This window comes from Neoarius graeffei, chromosome 1 (assembly GCF_027579695.1).
Source record: "Neoarius graeffei isolate fNeoGra1 chromosome 1, fNeoGra1.pri, whole genome shotgun sequence".
Lineage (NCBI taxonomy): Eukaryota > Metazoa > Chordata > Actinopteri > Siluriformes > Ariidae > Neoarius > Neoarius graeffei.
This window is the reverse complement of record NC_083569.1, coordinates 112,628,403-112,649,508: the sequence shown is the minus strand read 5'-3', so window position 1 is coordinate 112,649,508 and position 21,106 is coordinate 112,628,403. Positions and strand designations below refer to the sequence as shown.

General features: G+C 38.3%; 1 protein-coding gene across 1 annotated transcript in view; it reads left to right on the top strand.

The window, feature by feature from the left end:
* LOC132882074 (carcinoembryonic antigen-related cell adhesion molecule 5-like) overlaps positions 1-19,470 on the top strand; it is a 37,510-nt gene extending 18,040 nt beyond the window's left edge. The window contains exons 5-11 of the mRNA XM_060915307.1: positions 8,634-8,924; positions 10,562-10,669; positions 11,051-11,143; positions 11,296-11,346; positions 11,942-12,031; positions 15,779-15,834; positions 17,931-19,470. Coding sequence (XP_060771290.1) covers positions 8,634-8,924; positions 10,562-10,669; positions 11,051-11,143; positions 11,296-11,346; positions 11,942-12,031; positions 15,779-15,834; positions 17,931-17,933 — 692 coding nt within the window. The 3' untranslated portion in view covers positions 17,934-19,470. The remainder of the gene's footprint in view (positions 1-8,633; positions 8,925-10,561; positions 10,670-11,050; positions 11,144-11,295; positions 11,347-11,941; positions 12,032-15,778; positions 15,835-17,930) is intronic.
* Positions 19,471-21,106: the final 1,636 nt, after the last annotated feature.

Genomic DNA, 21,106 nt, shown 5'->3' with positions numbered 1-21,106 from the left:
ATAAATTTGTGAAGTGTTTTGCTGAGCCACATGGAAATCGCTGCATTCAGCTGTTGTAGGCATGACGAGTTCATGTTATGCTCACTGGTGAGCCTTTACAAAGCGTGAGAAAAAATAACTATAAAATGTGACACTGGTGTAAATGGTTTAAATCATGCTGAACTTGAAGCAGTGTTGTTGTTTTTTAGTGTCTGTACTTTTGCATATACAGTATAAAACTGTCCAGAAATGGTATAGACCTCATCTGAGAATGTGTGTTCTTCGTGAACAATAAAAGCATGAGATTAAGTTTGTCTGTATGAGTTTGTAAATGGCAGCCCGTGCCCTTTTGTAGTGTGTACATACTATTTGTCATCAAACTGTGATAACTGTGATTAAATTCAGTATATATACACACACGTCTGTAATACGTTGCCACCCCTCAAAAATTCCTGCCCCCCTCTTGCCACCCCATAAATATTTTTCTAGATCCGTCCCTGGTGGCATGGCAGATGAAAGAGTCCGAAGAGGAACTATAGTCCACGGCAGGAATGCAGCAGGTGAGCCTTCAATTGTCTAACAATGAACGAACGCGGAGCTGAACGCTGAAATCCACTGAAGATGCGGAGATTGTCCCGTATTCCACAGAAATGGCACACCCACGCTATTAAGTTCCCAATTTGCGTGAAGCGAGCCGATTGCACACTAAGGCCTGCAGTGATGGCTACCGGAGTTAACAATCCGGCCCACCACAGGAGACAACGACACGCGAATTGCAGAGGAGCCGTAGGGCCAAAGAACAATCGGCCCACCAGAGAACAGCTGCGCGGTCACCCAGGAAGGAAGACAAAGAAGGTTGGCACGCCAAAGCGTCGATGATGATTTGCCACAGGAGCACCGCAATCCTTGGTCAGAAGGCCACGTTTTCACTGTAACTACTGCTGGTTTCAATAAAATCTCGTCCATGCTTCAAACTGATGTCATGACTCTTTCTTTATTTTCTACCTGGTGTCATGAAGTACCATGAAAACTAGCAAACAACAAAGAAAGACACAAACCACTCATTATAACTATCAAAGATACAAAAATATAAAAAAACACAATATAATTCAAAGCAATTACCGTGTACGCCTTGTACCAGCGGTAGAATTCCATGGAGCGCTAAAACGCTGAGCATGTCCATTCACTCAAGTCATTTACCTGACACTAACACTTCCAGGTTAAACTCAGGTCACATGACGTACATGGTTCACCGGGAGATACAACATAAAAATAAAATTAACAAACCAAGGAGAAAATACATTCGTATCAACCTACACAAAATAATCATACACACAAAAAAAACAAAATCACAACAAAACTTTATCTCCCTTAAAGTCAATGTTCAAAAACTGGTCACATGCTCCCATACAGCTCATCAGCGCCAACTACAATTTGGCCAATTTCATTAGTTTGATTTAAAAACAGTTTTTATTGCACCTTCTTCTTTTTCTTCTTTTGGCTGCTCCCGATTAGGAGTCACCACAGCGGATCTTTCGTCTCCATTGCTCCCCGTCTTCCGCATCCTTCTCTACCACACCTGCCACTTTCATGTCCTCTCTCACCACATCCATGTACAGTGCTCAGCATAAATGAGTACACCCCCTTTGAAAAGTAACATTTTAAACAATATCTCAATGAACACAAACAACTTCCAAAATGTTGACAAGACAAAGTTTAATATAACATCTGTTTAACTTATAACGGGAAAGTAAGGTTAATAATATAACTTGGATTACACATTTTTCAGTTTTACTCAAATTAGGGTGGTGCAAAAATGAGTACACCCCACAACAAAAACTACTACATCTAGTACTTTGTATGGCCTCCATGATTTCTAATGACAGCATCAAGTCTTCTAGGCATGGAATGAACAAGTTGGCGACATTTTGCAACATCAATTTTTTTCCATTCTTCAACAATGACCTCTTTTAGTTGCTGGATGGAGAGTGATGCTCAACTTGTCTCTTCAGAATTCCCCATAGGTGTTCGATTGGGTTCAGATCAGGAGACATACTTGGCCACTGAATCACTTTCACCCTGTTGTTCTTCAGAAATCTGACAGTGGCCTTAGATGTGTGTTTAGGATCATTGTCATGTTGGAAAAGTGCACGACGACCAAGGGCATCTTCTCTTTCAGTATAGAGTAATACGTCTGTGAATTCATGATGCCATCAATGAAATGCAGCTCCCCGACACCAGCAGCACTCATGCAGCCCCACATAAGGATACTGCCACCACCATGTTTCACTGTAGGCACCATGCATTTTTCTTTGCATTCCTCACCTTTGCGACACCATACAGTTTTGAAGCCATAAGTTCCAAAAACATTTATCTTGGTCTCATCACTCCAGAGTATAGAGTCCCAGTAGTCTTCATCTTTGTCAGCATGGGCCCTGGCAAACTCTAGGCAGGCTTTTTTGTGCCTGGGCTTTAGGAGAGGCTTCTTTCGTGGACGTCATCCATGCATGCCATTCCTCTGCAGTGTACGCCGTATTGTGTCACGGGAAATAGTCACCCCAGTTTGGCTTTCTACTTCTTTAGATAACTGCAGTGAATTTGCATGTCGATTTTCTTCAGCCCTTCTCATCAGAAGACGTTCCTGTCGAGGTGTTAACTTCCATGGATGACCTGGACGTCTCTGTGAGATGGTTGCAGTTCCATCTTTCTTAAATTTTTGTACCACTTTTGCTACAGTATTCTGACTGATAAGTAAAGCTTTGCTGATCTTCTTGTAGCCTTCACCTTTGTGGTAGAAAGAAATTATTTTCTTTGGGGAATTCTGAAGAGACAATTTGAGCATCACTCTCCATCCAGCATCCAATCACTAAAAGAGGTCATTGTTGAAGAATGGAAAAAAAGATTGATGTTGCAAAATGTCACCAACTTGTTCATTCCATGCCTAGAAGACTTGGTGCTGTCATTAAAAATCATGGAGGCCATACAAAGTACTAGACGTAGTAGTTTTTGTTGTGGGGCAATACTCATTTTTGCACCACTCTAATTTGAGTAAAACTGAATAAAATGTGGAATCTAAGTTATATTATTAACCTTACTTTTTCCCGTTATAAGTTAAACAGATGTTATATTAAACTTTGTCTTGTCAACATTTTGGAAATTGTGTTCATTGAGATATTGTTTAAAATGTTGCTTTTCATAGGGGGTGTACTCATTTATGCTGAGCACTGTACCTCCTCTTTGGCCTTCCTTGTTTTCGTGTGCCTGGCAGCTCCATCCTCAACATTCTCCTTCCAACATGCTCTGCATCTCTTCTCAGGATGTGCCCATACCATCTCAGTCTCCTCTCTCTCAGCTTAATTCCCAAGCTCTCCACATGTGCTGTCCCCCTGATGTGTTCGTTCCTTATCCTGTCCAACCTTGTCACTCCCATCACAAACCTCAACATCCTCAACTCCGTCACCTCCAACTTTGCCTCCTGTCTCTTCATTCAGGGTATGGTCTCCAATCCATACACCACAGCTGGTCTCACTACTGTCTTATACAGCTTACCTTTCACTTTTGCTGGGACTTTCCCATCACAAATGACTCCCGAAATCCTTCTCCAACTGCTCCACCCTGCCTGCACTCTCTCACCTCACTCTCACAGCCCCCATTTTCCTGCACAGTTGACCCCAGGCACTTGAATTCACCAACTTTCTTTACGTCTACTTCTTGCATCTTCACTACACTCTCATCCCCATTCTCACTGATGCACATGCATTCTGTTTTGCTACTGCTCACCTTCATTCCTCTTCGTTCCAGTGCATACCTCCATCTCTCCAAACCCAGCTCAACCTCCTTATGACAAACAAGAAAGGACTCAAAGCAGATCCTTGATGAAGTCCCATCTTCACCTTGAACCATTCAGTCGTTCCAACTGCACACCTCACTGCTGTTTCACTGTTCTCATACATGTCTTGCACCACTCTAATATACTTCTCATTCACTCCACACTTTCTAATACAATACCATAACTCATCTCTCGGCACTCTATCGTATGCCTTCTCCAGGTCTACAAACACACAACGTAGCTTTCTCTGGCCTTCCCTGTACTTCTCCATCAACATTCTTAAAGCAAAAATTGCATCCAATGTGCCCTTCCTTGGCATAAACCCATACTGCTGTTCACAGATTGCTACCTCTCTTCTCAAGCTCACCTCCAATACCCTTTCCCATAACTTCATGGTGTGGTTCATCAATTTTATCCCTCTGTAATTACTGCAGCTCTGCACATCTCCCTTATTCTTGTATATTGGGACTAGCACACTCTCCATTCATTCAGCATTTTCTCATTCTCTAAGATCTTATTACATAATCTCCATTTATCCAGGCTTGGGACCAGCACCAAGAGTATGCTTATGCACCCCCAGGGGCTGGATTACAGTTATTATTGCACCTACTGGTTAAAAATAGGAACTGCAACAAGCACTGGGGCAGAGATTTCTCTCTCTCTCTCACCCCCCAATGGCTGGGTTGCTAGATTGAGCTAGGTTAAGGAAAAGGATGGTGATTTGTAGTTCTATATTGGAATTTTCATGATACTGTTATTCATATCAAAAGCAGTATACAATTAAAGTGTAGGTTGAAAGTACAGAAAATCATCATCATTTAACTGAATGACTTCAACATTTATCAGGATCAGGAGGAAAGTTGGGGGCGGCACGGTGGTGTAGTGGTTAGCGCTGTCGCCTCACAGCAAGAAGGTCCTGGGTTCGAGCCCCGGGGCCGGCGAGGGCCTTTCTGTGTGGAGTTTGCATGTTCTCCCCGTGTCCGCGTGGGTTTCCTCCGGGTGCTCCGGTTTCCCCCACAGTCCAAAGACATGCAGGTTAGGTTAACTGGTGACTCTAAATTGACCGTAGGTGTGAATGTGAGTGTGAATGGTTGTCTGTGTCTATGTGTCAGCCCTGTGATGACCTGGCGACTTGTCCAGGGTGTACCCCGCCTTTCGCCCGTAGTCAGCTGGGATAGGCTCCAGCTTGCCTGCGACCCTGTAGAAGGATAAAGCGGCTAGAGATAATGAGATGAGATGAGGAGGAAAGTTGAACACCAGACCTCAGCTCATATGTGTTCTCGCTGGTTATTTTCATTATCCAGTGTAGTAAGATTATTCTTCCTTGTCTCTCTTTCTTCTCTGGCCTGTTTCTGTTCAGTTTTGCACTGCAAAGTCTGACAAATTTCCATTATTTAAACCAAGCTAAGTTTCAGCCTGGCAGCAGTGACCTGGTCCATGAACTGGTACATTTATGAACACTGGCTATAGTGTAAGCACCATCAACACTTTAGTTTCACTAATTTCCACAGCAGGCTCCGAGTGGCATCACACTGCCAAGTCCACTAGTTTGGTTTTGTATGAAAATCCCAGGAATGCACTGGATTTTATTGGTTCAAATCATGGAAATTTTTGAAATGTCATCTTTTTTTTCTGGAAATATTTTCTAAGGGTACAAATAAAACAATTTGTAACATGTAGCTAAAACAAGTAGTGTGTGTGTTTATTTTTCAAATGTTAATGTTAAGATTAAATAATTTCTAATGCATACACTAAGTAATACAATAGGCACTGTGTAAAAACCACTTAATGTTCAGTATTAATTTTGGAAACATGCAGAAAAAACCTTGCTAATGAATTGCTGAGTATGAATCATTTCACCCAAGTCATTAAAAATAACCTAGAAAGGCACTCAGCGGAGTGCATACCTCTGGCGCGCGCGCACACACATACAGACTTGCACTGTAAAACCTATACAATCCCCAGCCACTTTATTAGAACTGAAGTTGTGGTCAGAATTTTACAAAAGACCTTTTCTTTTTCTGTGGCAGAATGATTGTATAACTTTCATAGAAAAAAAATTATTTGGGGCACTACTTTTTAATTTATTTGGGGATTTCTGAAATCAACACGCAATCAAATTATATATATATATATATATATATATATATATATATATATATATATATATATATATAAAAAATATATACACACACATCACCCTCATATTGGGTTTAATGTCCCTGAGCAAGTTTCACCTTGATCAGACACTTTTGGTCGCCATCAACAAGCTTCTGGCAGAATTCTGGTTGGATATTTGACCACTCTTCCTGGCAAAATTGGTTGAGTTCAAGTTGCTTTGTATGTTTCCAGCAAAAACCCAACTTTTAAATATATATTTTTGATAGAGTTGAGGTCAGGACTTGCTTAAAGCTTAATGTTAGCCTGCTTTATCCATTCCACAATCAGATCTGATGTGTGTTGGGGGTCATTGTCCTGTTGGAACACCCAACTCTGTTCAAGCTTCTGATGATCTGAGGTTATGCTGAAGAATTCTGAGGTAGTCCTCCTTAATTATTCCATCCACTTTGTGCAGTGAACCAGTTCCACTGGTAGTCTTTGTTCATTCGTTCACCTACAAACCTTAGTCAAGCACTAACATCCCCATATGATCACAGATGTTGGCTTTTGAACATTGTGCTAGTCACAGTCTGGATGGTCCTTATCCTCTTCAGCCTGCAGGACATAACATCCATGATTTCTAAAAACAGTTCTTGTCAGACCACAGCATATTTATGTCCAATTAGACACAAATGAACTCTGAAGGTGTTAATTCAACACTGGGGAGTTTGCTGTGTAGTCATATCCTTTATTCAATCATGCTGGTTTTTAATGTCATGCCGCCTCAGGGATCAAAGGTCACAGGGTTCAGTATTGGTTTTCGGCCTTGGCCCTGACTTACAGAGATTTCTCTGGAGTCTCTGAACCTTTTGATGATGATATGGCTTGTCATTGGTGAAATCCCAAAATTCCTTGCGATTGTATGTTGAGAAACGTTCTTAAACTGTTGGACTGTTTGTCCATGCAGTTTTTCACAAAGTGGTGAACCTCGCCCCATCCTTGCTTGTGAATGATGGAGCCTTTCCAATTATGAGTTCACTTCTTTACCTGTAGAATGTCCCAGGTAGGAGGGCTTTTTTTTTTTGAGCATTCCACATCTGTCCCAACTTTTTTGGAATGTATTGCTAATCTATCGCATCTGTAAATCTCTATGATTTCATTTCTACAAATGAAACATACACTGTAATTAAATCCTTACAGAAGTTCAGATGATTCAGAGGAGGATATCTGGATGAATGACAGAAAAAAAAAGATGCTTTTGGCAAGAATGTTTTACTGTGGTTTAATTTCAACTTAAACTGACAAAGAATTGCTTTGCCAACATTATATTAGCTATTTTTGAAATATTGGGTGGTAAAGCTTGCAGGTGCAGAAAAATCATAACATCCACTTGCCTAAAAAATTTGTGAACATTTGGTTCAATACTAACAAAGTACCAAATTTTCATGTCTGTATCAAGAAGTACCAAAACTATTTACTCATACTCAGTCTGAAAAAATGCCATTGATGCATTTATAGTTTGTCAAATAAAATTATTTATAGTGGTGTTTAAAATGTCTCTTTCCACCTCTGTACACTTGGGAATTACTACATTTTTATTTTATTTTTTTTTTTAAACCTACCTACCTACCTACACATACATATTTTATTACAGAGAGACCTAAAGCTCTGGTGTCCATAAATCCTGATACACGTGTTCATTGGAGAGTGTGTTACTCTCAGATGTAACACACAGGAAGGAGGAGATTCTCAGAGCTCATACAGCTGGTATAAAAACAAAGATCCACTCTCCACAGAGGGAGGACATGTAGTCTACAGAGTCCACATAAACCAGGAGTTGTTTCTCTGGTCTGTTGGTAACTCTGACCGTGGTTCCTACACCTGCAGAGGGCAGGATTCAGAGATCAGTGATGAGATAAGATAGCCTTTTATTATCCCACAAGGGGAAATTTACATTGTGACAGCAGCAAAATATATAAAAAGAAAAAGATAAGGCAGTGAAGGAGGAGTGCAAAAGTACCAAGCATACAATAAAGGATATTATATATAGGAAACAAACTACAAAATTTAGAGAGAAAAATGTAATTTGTATAAATAACAGGTTTGCAGAAATATAGTTAACATAAGTGTATTACATAGGTGGAATTGCACATGTGAGTATTGCACAGGTAATATTCCCAGTATTACCCAGGTAGTATTGCACAAGACAGTCAGTATATTGCACAAGAGCCATTTTAACCATGTGTAGCTTGCAATTTGCTGTAAAGTATTGATGCTGATCGTCAGTGCACACGGTATACATTCAGAGGGGTTTCTATGGATGTCGAAGTGATCTGGACAGTATTGTTCATTACTGTGAGGAGTGTTTGGTGCTGTGCTTGGTGATGCTGTTACACTGACTGTATCAGGTCAGTCTGTGGGGGTTTTGTTTTAATTTAATATGTTTCCATTATTTTTTAGGGTTCAGATTTTGAGCTGTCAGTAACTGAGTCCCTGTTTGTTTAGTTTCTCGTCTGCATAAATTTCTTTCACAAGAATCATCATGTCTTTTGCAGAAGCCTCTGGGTTTTATATGTTTACAATATAATCAAATGTTAAATATAAATGTTTATTTTAGACATGTTTATGTTAGAAATATTTATCAAAAGAATTTAATGAATACTGAATCTATTGCTTCTGTTGTGAAGTGAAAAGCAGCTCTGACACCATCATTTCATACCAACAGAAAAACCCAAACCGACTGTGAGCGTGAATCCTCAGAGCTCCGTCTACACTGGAGACACCATCACTCTGAGCTGTGAGCTGCAGCAGGAGACTGGATGGGCGTTTCTCTGGTTCAAAAAGAATCCGAATTCACAGTATGTGAACATTGGAGCTACAGACACCAACACACTCAATGTGACAGTTGATACTGCAGGAGAAACCGGGTATCAGTGTGGAGTACGCAGGCACAACACACAGACAAACACAGACTACTACACAGCCTACAGTAATGAAGTCAGGATTACAGCAAGAGGTACGTCAAATTTTTTTCACTTTTTTCAACAGGTTTGAAGTTAGGAGGGGTGTGAATAAAAATACTGCATAATTATAGCAATTCCATGTTCTATAATGTTTTAAGTAATCTTGAAATAAGTTTTAAAAGGTACGTGTTATGTGTGTCAGTGAGGTCGAACAAGGCTCAGTAGTCAGTAAAGGGCAATTCCATGTAAATGTCAACCTCACCATGCAAACATAAAGCAACATGTAATACATCAAAAACACTCCCAGAGATATCACCTAGGCCTGTATTTTACAGATGTGAATAAGTTGAACCAATTTGTAACCAACCTAATATGTCACTGTCAGTCTTTCTTATAATGTAAAACCCAAGCTAAAATCAACTTTGATCATGTACAATTCTATATTATTGCCACAAGCCACAGAAATGTATGCTAAAATCCACAAAACAGCAAAATAGCCATCCTAAATATTATTTAAGAACTTTGATAGTTTTAGCTGATATTCAGAGAGTTTTTCAAAAGGTTATGGTGGTTAAATTGCTGATTTTCTAAACAAATGCCACGTCTATTTCAGATGTGTCACATCCATAACGGAATTTCGTCACATCCATAACGCTGACTTTTCCTTCCGAAACGCTGCATGAAATACAAAATATTTTAAACAAAGATTTTTTAATATTCACCTTGGACCCCTCTATCAAATGGATATCTCCATTTCGACATTAGGTTTACAATTTCACAGAGTTTGATAAAAATGTACAGTCACCCAAGAAAAGTGATACTTTTTCTGTCACATCCATAACGCATCTTTTATTGGCATTTTCTGGCATGCCCTAGATGTACTATGGGAATTGTTCTTGTTCTATCACTTCTCCAGTATGGTACAGCCTTAAAATATGCAACACCTGTTTAAATACTGGGAGACAATAAAACATGCACTGGGTCATTTGTTGCCATTTTGAGTTCAAGTGTCACGTCCATAACGCTGGAATTGCTCTAAAACAGTTGTGTGTGTTTATCAGGGAGAGAGTCGCTTCTCTGTATGATTTTATTTAACATCATGTATCATAACAGTCTCATAAGTACAACACATGTTTACCTCATTTCAGTTTTATGTCGTTCAATTTCACATTTTCCCAATTCAGTCCTTTATCTCACTTAAATCAATACTTCGATCTCAATAACATTTTCTCTCATCTTCTGTTTTCTAATCAACACTTATCTTAGATGAAAACATGTGTTTAATGTGTTTTAAATAAAGAGTACACCTGTACCTGGTCCAGGATATCATCTGAATCAGAATATTTCATTTTGTTTCAACTTTTGCAAATTCTTCCAAATTATTGTTATTTAGCTGTAAATATCACTGAAACTCAGATGTGTAGTTTCACTCATTGAAGATCTTGGCGTAATTATTAATTATTTGTCACATTTCCTGGCTGTGTATTTGGTCTTTTGTCGTAAAAGTCAGATGAAGGTTTCTACCACTGTAAAGACCCAGAAAGAGGAGAGTCACTGAAAAGCTGGGTCTCAGTCAGACGTGAGAAACCTTGTGTGAATTTATTTTTATTTGATTCTAGTTTTAATAACACAGTTTAGTTATACAGTGTTTAAAGCTTAAATTCTGCTCTCTTTCTCTCCTTATTCCCAGGATTTAGATCCAGTGGTCGAACAGTAGGCGTGGCTGTGGGTTTGGGATTTTTGTTCATCGCGTTACTGATCTTAATGATCCTGCTGTGGTCCTACAAAAGAAAGAAAGGTCTGATAACTGCTTTTGCTATTTTATATTGAATATCATCAGAATTTCTGAAGAATAAAGAAAATTATGATGCATCACATAATAGTTTGATTTTCACAAATTCTCATTAATTATTATGGGTGTGAGATCTGTCATACTGAACCCAGTTTAATAACAGACTCTGTTTTTTTTTTCCTTAAATTGTTAAGTTTAGTTGTAAATATGACTTTACTACAGGTTGTGCAGTTCATACATGTAGTTTCACTCATCTAACTCCATATTGTTGTTAGAATTATATCATACTCTCCCTGTTCATTACGCTGTAATCAGGGCTGTGTAAAATAAAGTGTTTCTGTTCCTATTTACACCCTGTTCAGATGTAGAATCTGTCTCCCTCTATAGAAAAGCAGCAGAAAACCAATCAGACATCAGATCAGAATCAGAGGCGGTCAGGAGCTGAAGACTCTCAGGCAGGACACACACCACTTCAGGCTGGTCAGATACTGTCTCAGTGACTGTTTATTTCATAATAATATTTTAGAATATTTTATTTAATACATAACATTTTATTTGTTAGAAATCTATGTTTTGTAATCTACAGTCACATTTATCACATTCACTTAATGTTTGTTCTTTTTTTTATGTAGGAACTGAACACATTTATGACACTGTGGCTCAGGCAGATACGAGTGGAACAGGTAGCTTTATTTCATATCAGACATTTCCTCTTACATTAGGTAACTTAATTGTAGATTAACTCGATACAGTAAAGTACAGAAGGGGCTTGTGATTAACACACTGCACTGTGTTCAGATGAAGCTGCAACTGAGAGCAGCGAAGCCGCTTACACAAAGGTCATGAAGAAAAAGAAGGCAAAAAGGAACAATAGTCGAGTGTTTTTTAATGCTGGGACATTTCATGCATTTGTTGAGAAACAAAGTCAGCAAATAACACCTGAAATTTTCAGCACATTCAATAATTTAATACATAAACATATCAGTATCCAGGGTCTGTATTTTTCCTCCAGATCAGAAGAATCTGTTCCATTACAGGCTCCATTAAAAGCAGTGATGTGATCTACTGAGCACGAATCATAAAGATATTGCACATTAAAAAGATGTCACATACTGAATGATAAAGGAAACTAAAGGAGTTTAAAGATTTGCTCCAAAAAAGCAGCTCATGTTCAGTGTGGATTTAGCTGGAGACTGATCATGACTTATGTTTCTGTTTATGAGTGATTTATTACACGGCTAAAGATCACTGGGATGGTTTTGTTCTCTGCTACTCCAGGTGCTGATGCTGAACAAGGTGCAGGTGTTGGTGATGTGACTTATGCTGAGCTTGAACTAAAACCAACAAAAAAAGCAAAGAAAGTAAAAGGTAGAGTGAAATGAAGAAAATTTATTTTGTATCATGGATCATCTGCACACTACTCTTGTTTTCTGTCATGATGTCATGAATAAAACAGTCAGTGATGTGCTGTTACAGGGAAAAGTCAAGAACAGGATAGTGTGAAGTAGTGGATTTTCATTTCCTATAATAGCACATCCCTGAGGGTTTTATTCCCCCAGGCCAAGATTTTATGGGGCCCTAAGCAGATTTTGATTTGGGGCCCCCACCGCCTCGGCACCGCTGATACTTTTAACTATTGTTGACGATTGATCGTTCACATGTCTACCATAAATACCCATTTTCAATTTTATTAGTTGTAGCTGTGTTTTTTCTATCATACCAATGTCAACCTGGCATGGTTTTACCCACTTATGGGTTTCATATTTTCAAAGGGAGCAATCTCACAAGAGTGGTCGGGTGTTAATATGAACTTTAATATTGAAAGTGATACAGTACTCATGGTTCTCCCCAAAGCATTTTAGCGTATCGGGTCCGATACACTTGCTCTGCCTGCCAATACCCTTAGTCGCTTTAGTTAAAATTCGATACGCTTAGGTTTATACTGATACATTAAATTTCCTACCCACAAGTAACTAGATACATAGGAGAGCAAATAACAGATCCATTTATATATCGATTGATATTTGTGTTAAACAAGCGGTCTTTTTTTTCCCAATGTTTGTGTTGATTCTGTCAAAGTAATATGTCCGCGTGGTATGATGTAAACAAACTAATCTGTTGGCTGTCAAGATCATGTGTTCAAACCGTCCAATAAAAACATCGAAAGAAAACATGAAATATCCCAGAATTTTCCGATTCATTATAAGCGATCTCATTGGCTGCCGATGTTGTCTCCCACCAGACAGACAAAGGTGACTGATTTTAATAAGCTAGGAGAAGACTCGCTGGACAAATTGATCCACATCAGCATGGATGACAGGGAGATGGACTATGAGAGGGCTGCCCAACATTGGGCCAAGCAAAAGCCAAGGAGAATTAATCTGCTTTAAAGGAGTAGAAAACTTAATTCATTAGTTTGGGTTTGCAGAAAGATTATGTACTTATAAACACTCTCACCAAGTGAAGTTGTCCAAATGTGTCAAATATAGCATCATTTCAAATAATAATCATAAGCATTTTTGGCAGTGTGATGTCACTGGGATCCATTTAACAAAAGGCGGCTCCGGATTATTCTTTTGTTAAAGGGTCACAGTGACCTCACACTGCCAAATATGCTTATCATTATTATTCGCAATTATGCTACATTTGACACTTAGAAACAAATTCCCTTCTTGAAATGTGTTTAAAAGTACATAATCTTTCTGCAAACTTAATTTCTACAGTTTTTCTTTTCCTTTAAATATATGTTTTAATCTTAATCTAGTCCATTTAATAAAGTGCCAAAATTTAAACTTTATAATATGCAGTTGCCTTACTTTTCTTTTCAGTGCATCTTAGTTATGCATATATTATGGTAATTGCATCAGAAACATTCTAAATCATTACAGTTATAGTAATACAGCAACTTATTTTAAGGTGGCAGTTCTGAGGTTCAGATCCCTTTGTGATCAACAGGAGGTCATGATGATCAATTCTGTTCATCGGATTGCATAAGATGGAGCAAACCACTGCTCATATTTTCATGCACATTTTTGTTACAACACGACTTGATCATAGGTAATTAAGGGATCCCCATAGATTTTCAATCTATCATATACCTCAGTAATCTATAACAAAACAGTTGAACTTTAAGGTGAAATTTCAAATGTGTATACATTTATACTATTTAGGTCAGAAATCATTGAAACACTGTTAAAATATATCCTATAATCATGTATCTAAAACCTCTCAGAGACCTTGAAAATGCACCTGAGAGTATCTATTTTCAAAAAATTTTCCGGGGGAGCATGCCCCCGGACCCCCCTAGTTTCACTTCGCGCCTTTGGCGCTTGCTTTCACACTATTGGCACTCAATTGTCTGTGTATTACCATGCCAGAATTTAAGGCTTTAATTTTTTTTCTGAGGAAAACACTGGCACTAAGTGGCAGACTGAATGTGGTGGACTGAAAAGTAACAGAATCAACCAGCAGACAGTGCACTTTTTGGTGCGTTTTCAAATCAATGCTGAGGAGAGTATTGTAACCTAAATTTAATCTGACATCCGTTACAGTGCACATGTGCATGAACATGACACCAGCTCTGACAGAGGCAGTGAGAATTGATTAACCCAAAAGTCTTGGCTAGGCAGCCCGTTAACATAATATTGAATTTTTGTATGACTACTATTGACATAATACTAATGCAGCTCAAACAATTAGAATATTGTGAAAAAGTTCATTTTTTTTTATAATTGAATTCAAAAAGGTAAACTTTCATATCTATATTCATTACATATAAAGCGAAATATTTCAAGCCTTTTTTTCTTTTAATTTTGATGATTATGGCTTGCAGCTCATGAAAATCAGAAATCCAGTATCTCAAATTATTAGAATATTTCCTAAGATCAATCAAAAATAATTTACAATTCAGAAATGTCCAACTTCTGAAACGTATGTTCATTTCTACACTCAATACTTGGTGGGGGCTCCTTTACCATGAATTACTGCATCAATGGGGCATGGCATGGAGGCCGTCAGCCTGTGGCACTGCTGAGGTGTTATTGAAGCCATGTTTACTTTGACAGCAGCCTTCAGGTCATCTGTATTTTCGGGTCGGGTGTTTCTTGTCTTCTCTTTTTATTTTCTTTTTTATTTTAATGGTTAAAAATCTTGGTGTTTTCATTGATAGCGAGCTAAATTTTGACAGTCACATGAAAGCAATCACTAAAACGGCATTTTATCACCTAAAAAACATTTCCAAACTAAGAGGACTTATGTCAAAAAATGATCTGGAAAAACTTATGCATGCCTTCATCTCTAGTAGGGTTGATTACTGCAATGGCCTTTTCACAGGCCTGCCAAAAAAGACCATCAAACGACTTCAGCTGGTTCAAAATGCAGCGGCGAGGGTTCTCACACGAACAAAAAGAACAGAGCACATTACTCCAATTCTAAGGTCCCTTCACTGGCTTCCAGTAAGCTACAGAATTGACTTTAAAGCATTGCTGCTGGTGTACAAATCTTTAAATGGTACAGGGCCCAATTACCTCTCTGATATGTTACAGCGGCCTAACCCAATCAGATCTACCAGATCGCAGCAGAAAAATTTACTATTAAAACCAGTTGTTAAAACAAAGTGTGGTGAAGCAGCTTTTAGCTACTATGCAGTACAGCTATGGAACCAACTGCCAGAGGACATCAAAAATGCTCCTGCTGTTGGCAGCTTCAAATCTAGATTAAAGACCAAGCTGTTTTCAGATGCTTTCTGCTAAATTATTAATAGTCATCTCTACATGTTTTAAACTTTTAACTTTTACAGTCTCTGCATGTTTTAAATTTTACTTAACTTTTATTCTATTTTAATCTGCTGTTTTTTTTACTGAACTTTTACTTCATTTTATTATTTTATTTCTACTATTGTTTAATTCTTATTATTTTTCTTCCCCATTTATTTTATGTAATTTTATTTTCTATTGTTTACTGTTTTGCTTTTACTTCTGTAAAGCACATTGAACTGCCACTGTGTATGAAATGTGCTATATAAATAAACTTGCCTTGCCTTGCCTTTAGCAGTTTCGATGAGCTGGAGTTTTATTCGGGAAATTAATCAAGGATTTGTTTCTTGCTCCCAACTAGAGAAAGCCAGTCTGGGTGATGATACTGTATACTCAGAGCTTCAACAGAACATGAAGGTAAAACTCATGATGTTTATAATGCCTAAAAGACAATCCAAACACCATGAGGTAAAAATGTTTAAAGGTGGGTGCTCATTGGGCAGAATTTGGCCACAAGCAGTTACAAGGTGACCGACAAAAATATTAAAATGTTCATGTTTCTCCTTGACCCTCATATCCATGTCCACAAAAACCTGCCTCTCAGAATCTATGGTGACTGGAAGAGTTCATCCATGTTAGTTTGGTTGCTATCTAGGCAACTTTCCGTCATCTCATTCTACTCGGTCAGTCATATCATAGTTCGTTATGCACTTACGAACAAGCCTCAAAACTTACTAAATTGTTGCTGTGGTCATTGCTTCAAACTGTTTAGTAGTTTGTACCACCATTGATGGCAATATCCAGGCCTTTAGATTACACTAATTTGGGCACCTCAAAGGAGCGAAGCGACTGCATGAACGAGCATGAACGAGCATGAATTTTCTTCTGCACGCGGAAGGGGGGAACCCCCCCACCCCCACCCCACCCGCTACGGGTGGGGTGGGGGTGGGGGGGTTCCCCCTTCCGCGTGCGGAAGAAAATTTCTGATTGCAGGTCAAATTTCCTCTCTCACAGAGGTTTCAGATGTCTAAATTGATCAGAATGATAGTATGAATTTTTGCCTTTTTTGAAGCAGGTATGAGTTAGAAATTATTGATTCTGAAAGCTAGCTTGCAAGCAGAAAGGAAATAAACTGGGTGCGTCCTGTCATCAAATATTACCCTATTTCTTTGACTCTATCAACCCTTAACAGGCAGTTTAAATGCAACTTAAACTTATACATTTTGATCTTGGAAATTATGACATTTATTTTTTGTGTTAAATAACTTTGAAACATCATAAAACAACCACAAAAATTCCTGTCTGTAGAATTTAGTATTTTGACACAATGACAAAATGTAAAGGCTGTTAGGATTGATAGACTCGAGAGTCAAAGAAACAGGGTATAAATAATAAATGAATTATAAATAAATTCTAAGAATTCCTTTTTGGGTTTGAGATCAGTTGCTGCAGGTGCAGACGACCAGAGATGTTTATGAATGTTGAATATTTGGCACAACAAGATGATTATATCATATGAACAATAAAGTAAATATAAAACATGTTAAGAAACACTGAAGTTTGCTTCTGGAATGATGAATATGCCCAAAATACATAAAACAAAAATCTCCTTAGTATGAGTCTCATACAGAATGTTGAATATTTGGCACAAGAGGATTATATCATATGAACAATAAAGTAAATATAAAACATAATTACATGTTTAAACACTGAAGTTTGCTTCTGGAGTGGTGAACAAAAAGTAAAAGGATAAAATTTAGTACATTCATTTAATATTTATTGTGTGATATCAGAAGTCTATTAATAGACTTCTGGTGATATATATATTATAATAAAATGACAACAGCAAATTTCTTTCGTTTTCAATGTAAACAAAGGAAGGAGTTGTTATTGGACGCACCTTGACATCTCCTGAAGTCTCGTTGTTGTTGCAGTTGGACACGCTTGCTATTGGGAGTGGTAGTGTTGTAACTGTTGAGCCTTGCCTTGCACTTAAAAATTGGTCCAAAGGCCCAGTTTGTTTCTCGCTTTCAGGCTGAAGCCTTGCCAGATGGCGGCTCTCATAAGTGTCGCTTTGCTTGTTGTGTGAGCGTCCTGTAGTAATGGGCCGTCCACGCGGCATCGTGGCTTCCAGAAAATCAAAGCAGAAACGCTAGCATATGAGCCAATGGCAGATGCCTTAACCAATCAAACCTCGGGAATCCAACTTCCGCCAATCAGGAAAGAGACTGGTACCTTTCTGAGTGGGTTATGGGTAATGTTCCGTTGCTTGCTTGACATTTTCGGTCGATTTTAGAAATAACTTAATTGTTTTGATTGGAAATCGGAATGATCAAGGTGTGATAAAGATGTGCATCAGCCCTTTTTTCCTTGATTAATTTGGGGACACTAATTTGGGCGCATTTAATTTGGGCACACCATTAAACGGCCTGGCCAAGGTGCAATTTAAAGGCCTGATATCAGGAGAAATGTATTTCTAAAAATAATTATGCAAACCCTTTCTCTCTCTGCAGTGAGCCGTGAGTCTGTGCATGCTGATGAAGTGACAGTCATCAAACAGATCATTGGAAAACTGTTAATTGTGTCTGTCTTCTGTTTCTTCCTAAAACGCTCAGCTGTTAGCTTTAAACTGCTATTGCTATGGTCTAAGCTTGGATGATGCCAAACCTGCCAGCAATTTTGAGAACTTGCTCATATCAACCACACTCTGATGAACCTGCAGAAGCCAAAACATCAGGCTCTTACTGGAGATATATGTAAATAACAGAAGTTCAGGCCATGGATCAAGTCAGTCTGAAGAGTTTAATACCCTAGCATCCCATCAGTAGGCTTCCTTGCTCTTATCAGGGTGAAATCCCAGGAGAGTGTGACTTGCCTAAGAAGCTTTACTGACCAAAGAGGTTCTTCATTCAGTTGCGATTTGTTTTCTGAGGCCCGACCCCAAGAAACCACAGAAGGTTGAACAGATATTATTTGAGCAATTCATTACCCTTCTTTTATGCTAAGTTTGTCATTGTATGGGTGCTTGTACAGTATCTGGACTTCCCGTTGGGCCATGGAACGGGGCAGCCTGCCTACAGCTGGGGACCATTTTGCCCAACATGTTGTAACAAGATGACTGTTCAGTACAGCAGCACTAAAAAGGAATGTTTGAGTGGATTTAACTGCACAGCTATGCAAAATGAAAGGCTAAATGAAATGTCAAAGCTTCAATGAACAGAACCTTTTCTTGGACTACTAATGTCACCTTGTTGTATAAAGACTCTCATAACTTCTAGACTTAATTATTGCATACAGTATAAATAACTGGGTGTGGTGTTGTCTCTTTTAGAAAGCCTCAGCTCGCCCTTATGAGAAAAGAACAAAGTGAGCATATTATTCCATTCTTCCTCAATCTAGTTTGGCAGGATTTTAAATTCTACAATGACTACAAAGTTGTTTCACTTTGGCATACCTTCTTTGAAAAGCAGTATACTCCATCCCAGCAGGTTAATCTCAAGGGCCACTTAGTTGGTGGAAATGTTTGTGTTGCATTGCTCCCAAACTCTGGAATAGTGTTTCAATCTTTGCAATCTCTCTGCAATCTCTCTATGTGTATTTAAATCAAGATTGTTGATGAAGGTACTTGTTTATTTCTGACTATTCATTGTCCATGTTTATCTTGTTAAATGTAATTATGAAGTATATTACAATTTCGCAGACGCCCTTATCCATAGTGATGTACAATATACCTAGAGCAGCCTGAGGAACAGTTGGGGGTTTGGTGTCTTGCTCAAGGGCATGTCAGCCAATCCTGCTTGTCCAAAGAATCGAACTGGCAACCTTTTGGTCCCAAAGCTGCTTCTCTAACCTTTAGGCTTCCCCATGATTAGTAGTAGTAGTAGTAGTAGTAGAAGATATTTATAGTTAAGTCATTGCAGTTTTTTTTTTTTTACAATTGCAACAAGCATTCTTTGGTTCCAAGTTCACATTTTTTTAAAAAAGTTAAAATAACTGCTTTATGTGGAACAAATAATAAAATGAACTGCAGTGAGTTTAGTTGTAAACAATTATCACCCTTTTTAATCTTTCATCATCAATATCAAACATCTATATGATTTTGTAGATCATAATACAAAAGATAGTTTTTTTCTTATCAAATTGGTTACTTAATAATGTATTTTTGTGTGAATATTTTTGTGCCTCTGTCAGTTTTAAAGTTTGTAGTATTGTTAAATCTATAGCCTACATGAAATAAAATCATAATTCATTACTTGTCATGTTCCGTCACACATAAGACACAGATCTACTTCAGTCTGTGTATTTACAGAATATTTTCTCATCAACTTCAAAACCAATCTAATTTAAATCTGATCATACACAAAAGTTCTATAAAGGTGGACCAAGGATCTGTGGAGAATTTTAAAATCACTGTATCAAAAACTGAACTTTTATTTCCCAGTACAAATATTTGCTTTAAAAAATGAACCTCTTTTCCCCCTTTTCCTGATTAGCAAGTATGTAATTTGCAAGTATTATCTACAATTATCAACAATCATCAGCAACCAGAATCCAAAATAATTGCACAAATTGCTTACAACTTATAACATCTTATCACAATTAAGCTGAGATAAACTAAAGACTCAGATCAGGGCCGTTGACAGCTTTGGCTGGGCCCGGGACAAAATAATCTGAGTGCCCCCCCCCCCCCCCCCCAAATAATCTGAGTGCCCCCCCACCACCACACACACACACACATATGCGCGCACGCACATCGCCACACAGCAACCACCCACACCCAACCCCTCTTTTCACAGTCTCCATTCACTCCAACCCTTAAATAACAGGTATTCCAAGCCCATTATAACAGTCAACCATTTTATTTCAACATTTCAACATATTTACAGTTTGAACATTTCCTTAGTCTGCAACTATTCAGGTGCGAAATGCAATGCGCCGGACTTTTGCTGTGGCAAAGTCGTCAATAAGGTCATTGAAGTCCAGCTTCTTTGCAAGTTTGCGCTCTATAGAGAGCATAGCCAGCCCATTGAGCCTCTCCTGTGACATGTTTGAGTGCAGGTAGTTGATAAACCAAAATGATTGTTTACGGGATGGAACTGGGCCTCAATGAGAACGGAGTTATGGCTTTCCCAAAATCTGAACATAGAAGCATCACCACTAGTGATGTGTACAGTGAGTTTTTCAGTGTATTTTTTTGTCTTGTTTTTCATAAACGTCCTTTCCGTACTCAATTTAGAATGTTACAAAAAAAATTGACACCCTCCCAACCACGTAACATTAGCCTATCTGACCTGGGGGCTGACACGTTTATTACGGATAAACCAAAAGGATTACAACGTTCCCTGGATATAGAACTGGACCGAGAAGATTTCAAAATCTTAACGTGTAAACAACAACAATAAAACAGAGGTTGTTTTATTCATTTAGGGTTTATTAGGCTACTTTCATTAATTGCGCTTTTCATAAAGGCCTATCATTTTTCACTTGAGCAAGGGAATTGTTTGAAGAGTATCCAGTCTAAGCGAAAGTTTAATGTTTTGCAACAGACTAACCTCAAAACACCCCATTTATAGCCTATTCGTTACATTAAACTCTATCTAGCTGGCAATTTCACATGCCGTCGTATCTACATGGGATGATTTCCAACAAAATAAGGTTTAATTAACAAGAGGCAGCGTTCCACGGGCTT